The sequence below is a fragment of the Camelus ferus genome, chromosome 3, assembly GCF_009834535.1.
Source record: "Camelus ferus isolate YT-003-E chromosome 3, BCGSAC_Cfer_1.0, whole genome shotgun sequence".
Taxonomy (NCBI): Eukaryota; Metazoa; Chordata; class Mammalia; order Artiodactyla; family Camelidae; genus Camelus; species Camelus ferus.
This window is the reverse complement of record NC_045698.1, coordinates 98,563,333-98,575,838: the sequence shown is the minus strand read 5'-3', so window position 1 is coordinate 98,575,838 and position 12,506 is coordinate 98,563,333. Positions and strand designations below refer to the sequence as shown.

The 12,506-nt window shown below is 42.2% G+C and overlaps 1 protein-coding gene and 1 pseudogene across 2 annotated transcripts; both read right to left on the bottom strand.

Annotated features, from left to right (window-relative positions):
- Window positions 1-2,711: 2,711 nt before the first annotated feature.
- Window positions 2,712-6,766, bottom strand: LOC106730456 (protocadherin beta-3-like). The gene has a single exon (XM_032476939.1). The coding sequence runs from the start codon at window positions 6,474-6,476 to the stop codon at window positions 4,062-4,064; it is 2,415 nt and encodes an 804-aa protein (XP_032332830.1). The 5' UTR covers window positions 6,477-6,766; the 3' UTR covers window positions 2,712-4,061.
- Window positions 6,767-8,463: 1,697 nt separating this feature from the next.
- On the bottom strand, window positions 8,464-12,208 carry LOC102508652 (annotated as a pseudogene). The gene has a single exon (XR_004318752.1). The product of XR_004318752.1 is annotated as a protocadherin beta-2-like (transcript).
- Between the last annotated feature and the right edge of the window lie 298 nt (window positions 12,209-12,506).

The following is a 12,506-nucleotide window of genomic DNA, read 5'->3' as shown; positions in this document are numbered from 1 at the left end:
GTCTTTAATAATTGATATTCAATCAATATCAGTTTATAGTTACCCTTATTCTTGTTCATTTCTTCCTGTAAATCTGCAATTCCTTCAGGACTGTTTTTCTTCTGCCTAATGAATTCCAGTGAAAACATTTTTTTTAGTGCAAATGTGACTGTGCTTAATTCTCAGTTTTTGTTTGTTTGAAAACATCATTTTTGAAGGATATATTTTTCTGGTGATAGAATTCTAGTCTGGTAGTTATTATTTTTTCAGGAGCCTAAAAACATCATTCCTTTGTCTTTTGGTTTCTTGATTATGTTTATAAGTTAGCTCTCCATTTTATTGTTGTTCCTTTAAAAGCAATGTGTCATTTTCATGTGGTTGCTTTTAAGATTTTTCTCTTTGATTTTGGTCTTTAGTGGACTTCCTATGATATTCCTAGGTGTGCTTTGTTTTTTATTCCCTTAATTGGGTTTCAGTGAGCATCTTGAGGGGTAAAATTTTTTCACCAATTTTGGAAAATTCCTGGTCATTATTTCTTTAAACATTGTTCATTCCCCATTCCTAATCCTTCTAGGATTACAATCATATATATGTTGGAGATTTTCATTATGTTCCACATGTCACTAAATGTTCTTGTCTGTATTTTTAATTATTTTATTCCCCTATGCTTCTATTTTGATACTTAATATTGGCCTGTCTTGCATTCATTAATCCTGTAATCCTTTACAACTACTATGCCATTACACCATCTGATAGTTTTTAATTTCAGGTATTATATTCTTCAGTTCCGGATTTAATTTCCATTTTATTCCATTCTCTGGTGAAATTCTCTACTACCTATTTTCTGTATTCCTTATTTTAACATATTAATCATACTTACTTTAACATCACTGTCAGTAAATTCTAATATCTACTTTATCTGTAGGTCATCTGTATTGTCTTTTTTCTTCTAGGTTTTATTCATTTCGTGTGTGTGTGTGTGTGTGTGTGTGTGTGTGTGTGTGTGTACTGATTTTTTAATGAATACTGAATATTAATGTAAAAAGCTATCTAGGATCCAAATGATATTATCTTCTTCCAGAAAGAGTTCACCTTTTCCTCTGTTAACTTTGATAGAGTCACATCTAATCAAATTGCCTTAATCCAAACAGGCACTATGCTTAGTCAAAGTTCTTTGCAGTCCTGATAATAAGCACCTGCCTTTCCAGAATTTTCAGTTCAGAATTTAGTGTGTTCTCCACAGTCTTCCCCATGGCAGATCCCAAACTCTAATCTTTACGCATTATGATTACTAAAACTTCAATCTGCTCTCAGAAAATTTCCACTGAAATTTTTAGCCTTCTTCCCTGAAATGTCCCTGGATTTAACAAGTATTCTGAGGGGGAAAACTGGCCTCAAGTTTGAATCTTCCAGTTTGCCAAAGGCTATTGAAGTTACTCTGTCTCTGGCAGGAGCTTTTGTCTATTCTTAGACTTTGCAAATGTCCTCAGGGCAAACTGATCATAGGAGTCAGTTCACAGCTCCAAGGATTCTCCTTTTCAGGAATCTTAGTCTCTTCAGGTCTTTTTATATCTTCTGCTGTCTGTTGCTTCAAACTGATTATTTCTGGGTTTTAACCAGGTTTTATAGTTGTTTTCTGGTTTTAGATAATCCATCTAACCTGGAAACAGAATTCCACCAAGTATGTGCATAACTTATAACCTAAGACTATTTAAAATCTGTATTTTGTAACTTTTGACAGTAAGAAATAGGGGGTTTTAAAGTGATGTAGACTACACTGCCTTCATTAGAATTTCTGCCCCAAAACAGCATGTGTTAAACTCATATATGCTGTGCCTAAAGACAATAAAGGAACTAAAAAAAATGCACATATAACAGAAACACTTGAAAAACTATGATTGAAATGGTTATTAGTATCCATCCTCCATTCTCTATTTTTGTTTTGGAGCAATGGAACTGGCCTATTTTTCACAAGGTATTCATTTTGTGGAAGTTATTTGGATTATATTTACTACTAAATTCTAATCATTAAACTTGAAAATGTTGACCTATTCTACACCAAAGTCTAGTGGTGATCCCCAGCTGGTAAGGAGTGATCCTTGCTTTATGAATACACACAGTAACTTACAAAGTAACCCATAAATTTACTCACATCAATTCACAAAGTTGGGTTCTGAGTGTTTATTTGGCCAGTCTCGTTCGGGTGATTATACAAATTGGACTTTCCTGGCATAACAAAAATGTGAACTTAGATTTTAATAATGTTGAAATATACTAGTGAAGACTTCAATCAGATTTCTTGCCATCATACACAAAAACTATTTCATTTAAATATCTAACAGTAAATGAAGTCATTTAAAATTGACCACCGTATTTATGTCTTATAATTTGTGTTTAATTTTGTTCTAACTTCTATCACTTCCTAATTTTGACTATTAGATTGGATGAAGGCTAAAAGCTATGTTTCAATAATAACTTAAATAGTCAGTGATTTTCTTTTATTTCATTATATCCCTAGAAAAAAATGGAATTCAGGGAAAGAGGCAAATAATTAAATTCCAGTTGGACACTTGAGATTTTTAAATAAATGCTTAGATTATAAAGCAAACTCTTTTATTACTCACATTGTGCCAGAAGTTCAGTAAGTGGTCTTATTATAGTTATATCCACAGAAATTTAGTTGGAAACCACACAGTCATCTTACTTGGCTTAATGAACACAACATAAAACAATTATAATTCAGATAAGTTTATTTCTTAATTTCTATTTCTATTCTTATTGTCTTAAAGGAAAAAAACAATACTTATCTCTTACTATTGAAAGATAAGTATAATTGAAAAAGTAAATTTATGCAAAATACCCAAAAGTTACATTGACAAAACAAGATAATTTGGGCATCAAAAATAAATCATCATTTTATTGATAAAAGTTGCCTGTTTGCAAAGTAACTTAAAGTGAAAATCTAATATCACTCAATAATCAGACTAAAACAGAATAACCAAAACTAAGAAGAAATTCTGACTCCTTGAACAGTGCAGAGAAGCTTCAGGAAAATCAAGAAAAACACATACATTAAACTACATTTGAACTTCTATTAATAGGGCAAAAAGGAGGACAAAAAAGTATAGGATGTGCTCTACCTCTTGAATCCTTTGAAAAGATTTAGTTTACTTAAGGTTCTAAGATTTTTTAAAAAGTATTTTACCAAGCAGTGACTTACTTTTTAGTGAAGTAATACCAAATTATATAAAAATTTTTAAAAATTATTTATAAATGATAATTATTTTTTATTTTAATATCAGTGAGTATGGAGCAGTTACAATGTGCTAGGTAAGTAGCAAACAAGATAATCTAGCATATATGGTTCTCATATTGGAAAAGTTCACAAGGTAGTGTATTAATAATTTAATAAAGTACATGTTTATGTACAGTTTGAGAGAAACTGTCATGCTAAGTTATATGCTCATGGCTATTCAGGGGGCATAGCCTAGAAAAGTAAACAAGAAAGGTCTAGGTAGCTACAAAGAATTTCAAATACTCTGGCCTTGCAAATGTAAAGCTATATGGTAAAGACAAGCACCAAAAACACATAGAAATGCAAGATTACACAAAAGCTTTAAAATGTTTCATTAAAAACACTAACTAATAAGTTGACTTAAGTACAATTTCTTCTTATACTAATTGAGTAATTTCTAGTTATGGAAAGATTAATCGCCAAGAGAAGGTCAAATATGGAGAAAATACTCAATATCCAGTGTAATTAAACATGCTAAATCCAATGAATATTAATAAAAGGAAGATTAAGCACAGAGACATATGTAAGTATGGAATAGAGACATACATATTTATGCAACAATACAATTTCTTTAAAATTTTTTTTTTAATTTGGGTTGGTAATTAGGTTTATTTATTTATTTTTGGTAGAGGTACTGGGGATGGAACCAAGGACCTCATGCATGCTAAACACACACTCTGCCACTGGGTTATACCCTCCCCCTCTACAATTTCTTAAAACAAAGGTACTGCAATGGGAGTTAGACTTGCCAAAATTAAGGAGAGGCTCACTTGACCAAATACAACACTTAACTAAATACAAAACTATTCCTGCAGTTGGAGCTTTCTTTAATTTCTCTCTCAGTGTCCTGAACTAAGAGGTTGGGGAATATTGGCTTCAGGAATTTGAACTCACCAGTTCTATGGTCTTCCGTCACGCAAACCTGGTACTGGTAGCTGTGGGACAGGGTGCCGGTGCCGCTGACGTCCACCAGGTGGCCCGGGAAGGGGCCCTCGGGCACCGAGCAGCGACCCGCCCGCGCAGCCCCGCCCCGCCCGCACAGCCGCACCGCCACGAACACCAGCACCGAGAAGAGGAAGAGCGACGACACGGACGCCAAGGCCACCACCAGGTAGACGGTGAGCGGGTCGGCCGGCGCCGCGGCCGCCGCCTCCGCTTCCGCTTCCGGGGGCGGCAGGTGGGGCTGCGAGAAGCCGTCCACCAGCAGCACGTGCAGCGTGACGCTGGCCGACAGCGGCGGCTCGCCATTGTCCTTGACCAGCACCAGCAGCCTGTGCCTGGCCGCGTCGCGCTCGCTCAGCGGCCTGGCCGTGCGCACCTCGCCGTTGTGCGCCCACACGCCGAACAGCCCGGGCTCCGTGGCCTTGAGCAGCTGGTACGACAGCCAGGCGTTCTGGCCCGCGTCGCCGTCCACCGCCACCACCTTGGTCACCAGGTAACCCGGCTCGGCCGCCCTGGGCAGCAGCTCGGTGCAGGGCGCCGAGGTGTTCTGCAGCGGGTACAGCACGAAGGGCGCGTTGTCGTTGTCGTCCTCCACGAGCACGCGCACCAGCGCCTGGCTGCTCAGCGGCGGCGAGCCGCGGTCGGCGGCGCCCACGCGGAACTCGAAGGCGCGCAGGGCCTCGTAGTCCAGGGACCGCAGGGCGAACAGGTGGCCGTTGTCGGCGTTGATGGACACGAGGGAGGCCAGGGGCACGTGCGGGTCGGCGGGCGGCAGCAGCGAGTAGGTGACCTGGGCGTTGGCGCCGGCGTCTGTGTCTGTGGCGCTGACGGTGCCGATGTGCAGGGCGGGGCTGTTGTTCTCGCGGACCCGCAGGGTGTAGGAGGCCTGGGTGAAGGCGGGGGCGTTGTCGTTGACGTCGGACACTAGTACCGTTATGTTGTGCTGGGTTTTCAGTCTGGGTGTCCCCATATCTGTGACCGTGATTGTGATGTTGTACTGGGCTCGGCTCTCTCTGTCTAGAGCTCCTTCTAACACTAGGGTGTAAAAATTCTCTACAGATGGTTTCAGGACAAAGGGGAGATCGTTCTCGATGGAACATATCATTCTCCCATTGTCTCCGGAGTCTAGATCAGAAACACTGAAAATGGCCACCACAGTCTCTGGCGAGTTCTCTGGGATAGGGCTGGTAATTGAGGACAAGCTCAGTTCTGGTGGGTTGTCGTTCACATCAACCACCTGAACTATCACTGTTGATTTTCCTGAAAGGCCTCCACCATCCTTGGCTTCAACATCAACTTCATAAGTATTAATCGCCTCGAAATTCAAGCATTTGGTTAGCTGGATATCTCCAGTAATTGAATTTAGTTGAAAAGTTTTTCGAATTTCTTCAGAAGCATGAAAAAATGCATATGATAGTGTCCCAAAATTTCCTGTATCTAAATCAGAAGCCGAAACAGTGACAATAACGGAGTTAAGGGGGCTGTTCTCTAGAATTTGGACCTCATATAGCGACTGTGTAAATTCTGGGGCGTTGTCGTTTATGTCTAAGACCAAGATGTGGATCTGGACGGTCCCAGATCTGGGTGGAGTCCCGCCATCCAGCGCAGTGAGCGTTAAAGTGAGCTCTGGCTGCTCTTCACGATCCAGCACTTTGTCCAGCACTAGTTCTGGGTACTTCCTTTTGTCCCTGCGACTGCGTGTGAGAACGTGGAAATGGGAATTAGGAGTAATCGTGTAGTTTTGGAGGCTGTTTTTTCCCACATCCAAGTCCTCCGCATTTTCCAAAGGAATTATTGTTCCTGGTGGAGTGTTTTCTAGGATTTTTAGCTGCATTTCATTTTCAGAGAATACAGGAGAGTGGTCATTTATGTCTATGACCTGGAGTTCATTTGTAATAAACAGCAAGGGGTTTTGCAATAATATCTGAAAATGCAGTACACATGGCTCTGTGGGGCCGCATAGCTCCTCCCGGTCCAATGTCTCCAGCAGGAGCAAATCCCCGGTCTGATGGTTGAGCTGAAAATGCTGTTTGTTCCCTTTAGACACAATTTGGGCCCCCCTTGCGGCCAGTTCCCCTGCACTCAGCCCCAGATCTTTTGCTAGACTGGCTATTAAAAAGCCCCTCTCTTTTTCCTCAGCCACAGAGTAGCGTCTCGACTGGGACCCAGCCAGAGACCCACCCAGAAAAACAAAGAGAAACAGGACTTGCCTCTTTTTAAGAAAGCGCTCTCCTCCAGCCTCCACTGCATTTTCTGCCATGTTCTTCCAAGAAATATTGCCAAACTAGCCTCCAACAGCACTGGGAAACGCAATCTTTGGCCTCCCAACCTTTAAAGAAGACCTAGCGAATAATCCTTTCCAGAGTCTCAGATTTGCTTGCTTATAAATCGGTGCCGGTTCACAATCCCTAATTTACTACATTGGATCGGTGTGTTACAGTTTACGCGGTGACTGCGGTTTAATTCTCCTTCTTAGACAACAGCGCCACCATGCGTTCACTTGCAGTTTCAAAATCTTGGAGAAGGTACTTCGGTTTTTGAGCTTTCTGTTTTGTTTTTATTTTAATCGCTTATTCCCTTTATCAAACCTAGTTGACGCTACTGTAGGAGTTTGTTGTGTTATATGGGTTAAGTAAACACAACCTAGGGAATTGCGCTCTTATCTAGAAGTGACTTCGTGGTAGAGTCCTATTTCTCGTATTTTAAGGAAGTGGACACCTGGTAGGGCTACTCACCTGCCCCCTGCATTACACAAAAAGTTAGAAAGATCTTGGTCTAAATGATGACGTTTCACCTTCCTATTTGTGTTTTTCTTAATTTTCCAAATTTTGTAAAATGTACGTGAGTTGCATTTATAGTCAGAAAAAAATGCTATGAAAAGACAGCCTTATCACATCAGGGGACATATCCAGAGACCACAAATGCCTGATTCCTTCCACATTTTTACACTTACTCAAGGAACACAGAGCTTTCTCCTCCTCTTATTTCATTAATTTTACAATTACTGGTTTCATCTGTATTAACTGCTTAATATGCATAACTATTTCATATGTGGAAATAGGTATTTATTGAGTTTGAAGCAGTTAGATGTATAGTGGTAATAAAACAAACCATATCTATATATCTTATATAATTTAACGTTTAACGGGATGAACAGACTTTAAACGGATGTTTAAACAAACTGTGGAAAGTGCTATATAGGAAATGTATACTGAGTGCACTGAGAATACAATAGGGGGACCTAACTTAATCTGGGGGAGGACTGAGAAAGTTTCCCAAGGAGGTGCCATTTAACCGGGAACATAAAGGAGGAGAAGTTGTTTGCCAGGCTAAAAAGTAGAAAAGAAACTGATATTCAAAATGCCCTGGGACAGTAGAGCATAGCTATTCTGGATAATTAAGGGAGGACAGTGCATCCAAAGCTTCGTGCCTCAAAAATGGGAAGAGAAGGCTGGAGAGGTAAGCAGGGGCCAAATAATGGGTGGCTGGATTTTATTCTAAGAATAAAAGGAAGCTATTGCAAGGTTTTAGGCAGAGAAATGAAACAACACAAATACCATGTGTTCAATATAGATTCTTCACAATTATCAGTAGTTATATGGAAGATCATCTATTAAATTTACCTGTAATATTAGTCATACTAAAACAACAAAATTACACTTCTGTATCCTCATGCTTACTTATTTAATCATAACTGCAAGCTATTGAAATAGCTGTTATCACTTTGGAGGGACAGAAATTATGTGATTTATCCAAGATCCTACAGGTAGGTAGTAAGCTGGTTGATCAAAGACTTTTGATATCAATATACTTCTCTACATGACTGCTAAACTCAAAATGAGACCTTTAAATTTTACATTATAATTTTAATAGTATACCTCAGTCAAATAAACATAAAATGATATAAAAATTTAATGATAGGCTGAAGAACATAAAAAATTAAAATTTTGTTTTCATGTATGGATCAGAAATTGAACTGCAAGAAATAACTAAGAATAAAGAAAGCTGAATGAATTATTTAAGAATTCCATATAATTCATAGAAGAAATTTTAAATTATGAAATTGAAAACACAATTTCCCCATATATATTCCTTAAGCTAGTGGGCAGGAGAGGAAACTCATAAAGCAGGAAGAGAAAAAGGAAAAATATGTTGAAAGAAGGAGACACCAGGCACTAATAACTGTGTAATATCTGAATAACAGTGAAGTTCAATTAATAACAAAAATTAAATCAGAGAGCATTTAATTCCAGCAAAATTTTGCCTTGGAGCATTTTAATGTATTTAAATATCAGCATGTCACAAGTGAAAAAAAATTTCTTTCAATCATTCAAAAATTTTATTAAGAACCTATGGTTTTCCAGTCATTGTGCTAATCATGCAATTAATGGAGAACTATTGAGAAACAAAAGCACCTAAAGAGAAAAAAAAAGCACTGAAAAGTCTAGGACACTGAAAGGGGAAAATTGGAAGAGGTCAGTGCCCCCTCCCAAAAAACAGAATGAACACACCAAGATAAATATTTTCCCATGGGCTTATTTTCCAACTGAGTCATAAGTGCTCCAGATATTTTTGAAAAATGGAATGGCAAACTACATTTGAAGTTTCTAAAATCTGGTCAAAGACACATAGTCCCTCAAATCTTTTGGATTTTAATGAAGTATTCAAAGTTAATAGATGAATCATAATTTTTATATATGAACATTTTAAGGAAATACGTATTTAGATAAGTGTGAGAGGGTGTTTTGTTATTCATGAACATACCTGTATTAGTGATTTTAGCTAATGTGAGTTCACAGGGTAAAAAAACTAGCCTAAGAGAATATACAAACAAATATTCTGCGTAGGAAAAAGAATAACCCTATGTAGTTATAGCAAACCTTTAAAAATGTAAGGACTGCAAAAATTACCTAGGGACTGTGAAAGATGAATTTTGAGAAAAGATGCTCTAACTTAAAGACTATGGAAAATACAAAATTTACTTTCTTTCACACTTGAATCAAGTTACTGTGATACTAATCAACAGTAAGAATATAAAGAAAATTTGCATTCATTTTGCCACAGAGCAACACAGTTAGAAATACCAGTAACATGCACTGAATTGGAATAAGATAGTTCCATTTCTTACAATAAAAAGAAACTCCAGGGGGCAAGGCAGTAAAAAGGACTTTCCACAAATTAACTGAGACTAAGCACAGTAGAGACCCTTATGAATACTTGACTGAATTCAAAGCTATTCCTGAAACTGGGGTTGGCTTCACTACCCCTCTCTCCACCCTGGGCAAGGAAGTTGGGGATAATTGGCTTGAGGAACTTCAAAGTCCCTAAGCCTCCGGTCAGACACACCTCGTACTGGTAGCTGTGGGACAGGGTCCCGGTGCCGCTGACGTCCACCAGGTGGCCCGGGAAGGGGCCCTCGGGCACCGAGCAGCGACCCGCCCGCGCAGCCCCGCCCCGCCCGCACAGCCGCACCGCCACGAACACCAGCACCGAGAAGAGGAAGAGCGACGACACGGACGCCAAGGCCACCACCAGGTAGACGGTGAGCGGGTCGGCCGGCGCCGCGGCCGCCGCCTCCGCTTCCGCTTCCGGGGGCGGCAGGTGGGGCTGCGAGAAGCCGTCCACCAGCAGCACGTGCAGCGTGACGCTGGCCGACAGCGGCGGCTCGCCATTGTCCTTGACCAGCACCAGCAGCCTGTGCCTGGCCGCGTCGCGCTCGCTCAGCGGCCTGGCCGTGCGCACCTCGCCGTTGTGCGCCCACACGCCGAACAGCCCGGGCTCCGTGGCCTTGAGCAGCTGGTACGACAGCCAGGCGTTCTGGCCCGCGTCGCCGTCCACCGCCACCACCTTGGTCACCAGGTAGCCCGGCTCGGCCGCCCTGGGCAGCAGCTCGGTGCAGGGCGCCGAGGTGTTCTGCAGCGGGTACAGCACGAAGGGCGCGTTGTCGTTGTCGTCCTCCACGAGCACGCGCACCAGCGCCTGGCTGCTCAGCGGCGGCGAGCCGCGGTCGGCGGCGCCCACGCGGAACTCGAAGGCGCGCAGGGCCTCGTAGTCCAGGGACCGCAGGGCGAACAGGTGGCCGTTGTCGGCGTTGATGGACACGAGGGAGGCCAGGGGCACGTGCGGGTCGGCGGGCGGCAGCAGCGAGTAGGTGACCTGGGCGTTGGCGCCGGCGTCTGTGTCTGTGGCGCTGACGGTGCCGATGTGCAGGGCGGGGCTGTTGTTCTCGCGGACCCGCAGGGTGTAGGAGGCCTGGGTGAAGGCGGGGGCGTTGTCGTTGACGTCGGACACCAGCACTGTTATGTTGTGCTGGGTTTTCAGCCTGGGAGTCCCCATGTCTGTGACGGTGATGGTGATGTTGTACTCAGCTTTTTCCTCTCTGTCTAGTGCTTTTTCTGAAACTAGAGTGTAAAAGTTCTTGAAGGTCGGTTTCAGAAAAAAAGGGAGGTCATCTTGAATAGAGCAAACGATCCTTCCATTTTCACCAGCATCTTGGTCTCGGACACTAAAAAGAGCCACAAGGGTCTCTGAGGTCAGCCTCGGCGTTCCCGTATCTGTGGCCGTGATGGTGATGTTATATTCGGATCTTGTCTCTCGGTCTAGGGCTCTGTTTGTTACTAGCGTGTAAAAATTCTCAACAGAAGGTTTAAGAATGAAAGGAAGATCATCCTGGATGGAGCAAACCATCCTTCCATTGTCTCCTGAATCAGGATCTGAAACACTGAATACAGCGGTTATGGTCTCCTGCAAGTTTTCTGGGATCTCATTGATAAGTGTTGACATAGTCAGTTCCGGAGGGTTATCATTTAAATCCATCACTTGGACAAATACCACACAACTTTCAGAAAGGCCCCCACCATCTGTCGCCTGGATATTTAATGTATAATTCTGAATAGATTCAAAATCTAATTCCTGTGTTAAAAGGAGTTCTCCCGATTTTTTCATTTATTCGAAATGTTTTGCGAATATCTTCAGATGCTTGGGAAAATACATAAGATATTTCTCCATAGGCTCCAGTATCTAAATCTCTGGCAGTGACGATGGCGACCTGGGAACCAATGGGGCTATTTTCTTGGACTTGCACCTCATAGAGCAGCTTTGCAAACTCGGGGGCATTATCATTGATGTCCAAGACTTCAATGCGGACAAGGGTGGTCCCAGACCGGGGTGGAGTCCCCCCATCCAGTGCTGTGAGGATTAATCTTATCTCAGGCTGTTCCTCTCTATCCAGTGCTTTGTTCAGCACCAGCTGTGGTAATACTGTGCCGCTGGGACTCTCTTGTAATTTAAGATGGAAGTGGGAATTAGGGCTGACTGTATAACTTTGGAGACTGTTGCTTCCTACGTCTAAGTCCTGGGCACGTTCTATTAGAAAAGTAGTTTCGGGAGTAATACTTTCTGAAATTTTCAAAACTATTTCTTTGTCTATGAAAACTGGGGAATGATCATTTATGTCTCTAATCCGTAGCTCAGCCTGGAAAAACTGTAAGGGATTTTCCAGTAACATTTGGAAAGGCAGTACACAGGGCTCGATAGGGCCGCAGAGCTCCTCTCGGTCCAGTTTTTCGTTTAACAACAAATCCCCTGTCTGCCTATCAAAATGCAAACGCATTTTTTTCCCTTTGGAAATGACCCGGGGCGCCCGCGCAGCTAGATCGTCTATCTCCAGTCCCAGGTCTTTCAACAGATTGGCCACAAAGGAGCCACTCTCCGTTTCCTCGGCCACTGAATAGTGCCTAGGCTCAGAACCAGCCTGAGTTATGCCCAGGAAAACAAAGAATATCAAGACTTGCCTTTGTTTCAGAAAGCGTTCCTTTCTCTCTCCGACCTCCATCGCTTTCTGGTCTCCAGGAAACCTGACTCAGCTCGGGCTCACGTTGTCGTTGATCTACCTCCCAGTATCACGCAGTTACTGGGATAAGTGGAGATGCCTAGGGCCTTGATTTCCCCGAGCGACCGCCTTAGAAAGCCCCCTTCCTGCTTGCTCCTTTAAGCAAGCATCTGGCTGAAGGAGCGCAGGCTGGTAGCTTTCTTCCTTCTACTTCTAATGATGCAGCGCCACCCCGCGTCCTTTCTGGGTGTTTATTTTCTCCAAAACATTAAGGAAATCCCACTCCTTTATTTCAGACTGATGGCAGTCTAAACGGAATATTTTCAAATAGGGTCTCCCAATGTACTGAAGTAACAGTAATTCCATAATATTATCTAAAATCCAGTCCCTATGAAATTTTATTAATTACACTTCCATTATCTTCCCTGATTTTCTTCAATTTAAACAAGAATCCATATT

Excerpts from the sequence above, each read along its gene's own strand:
- LOC106730456 (XM_032476939.1), bottom strand. The coding sequence starts at position 6,476 with ATGGCAGAAAATGCAGTGGAGGCTGGAGGAGAGCGCTTTCTTAAAAAG.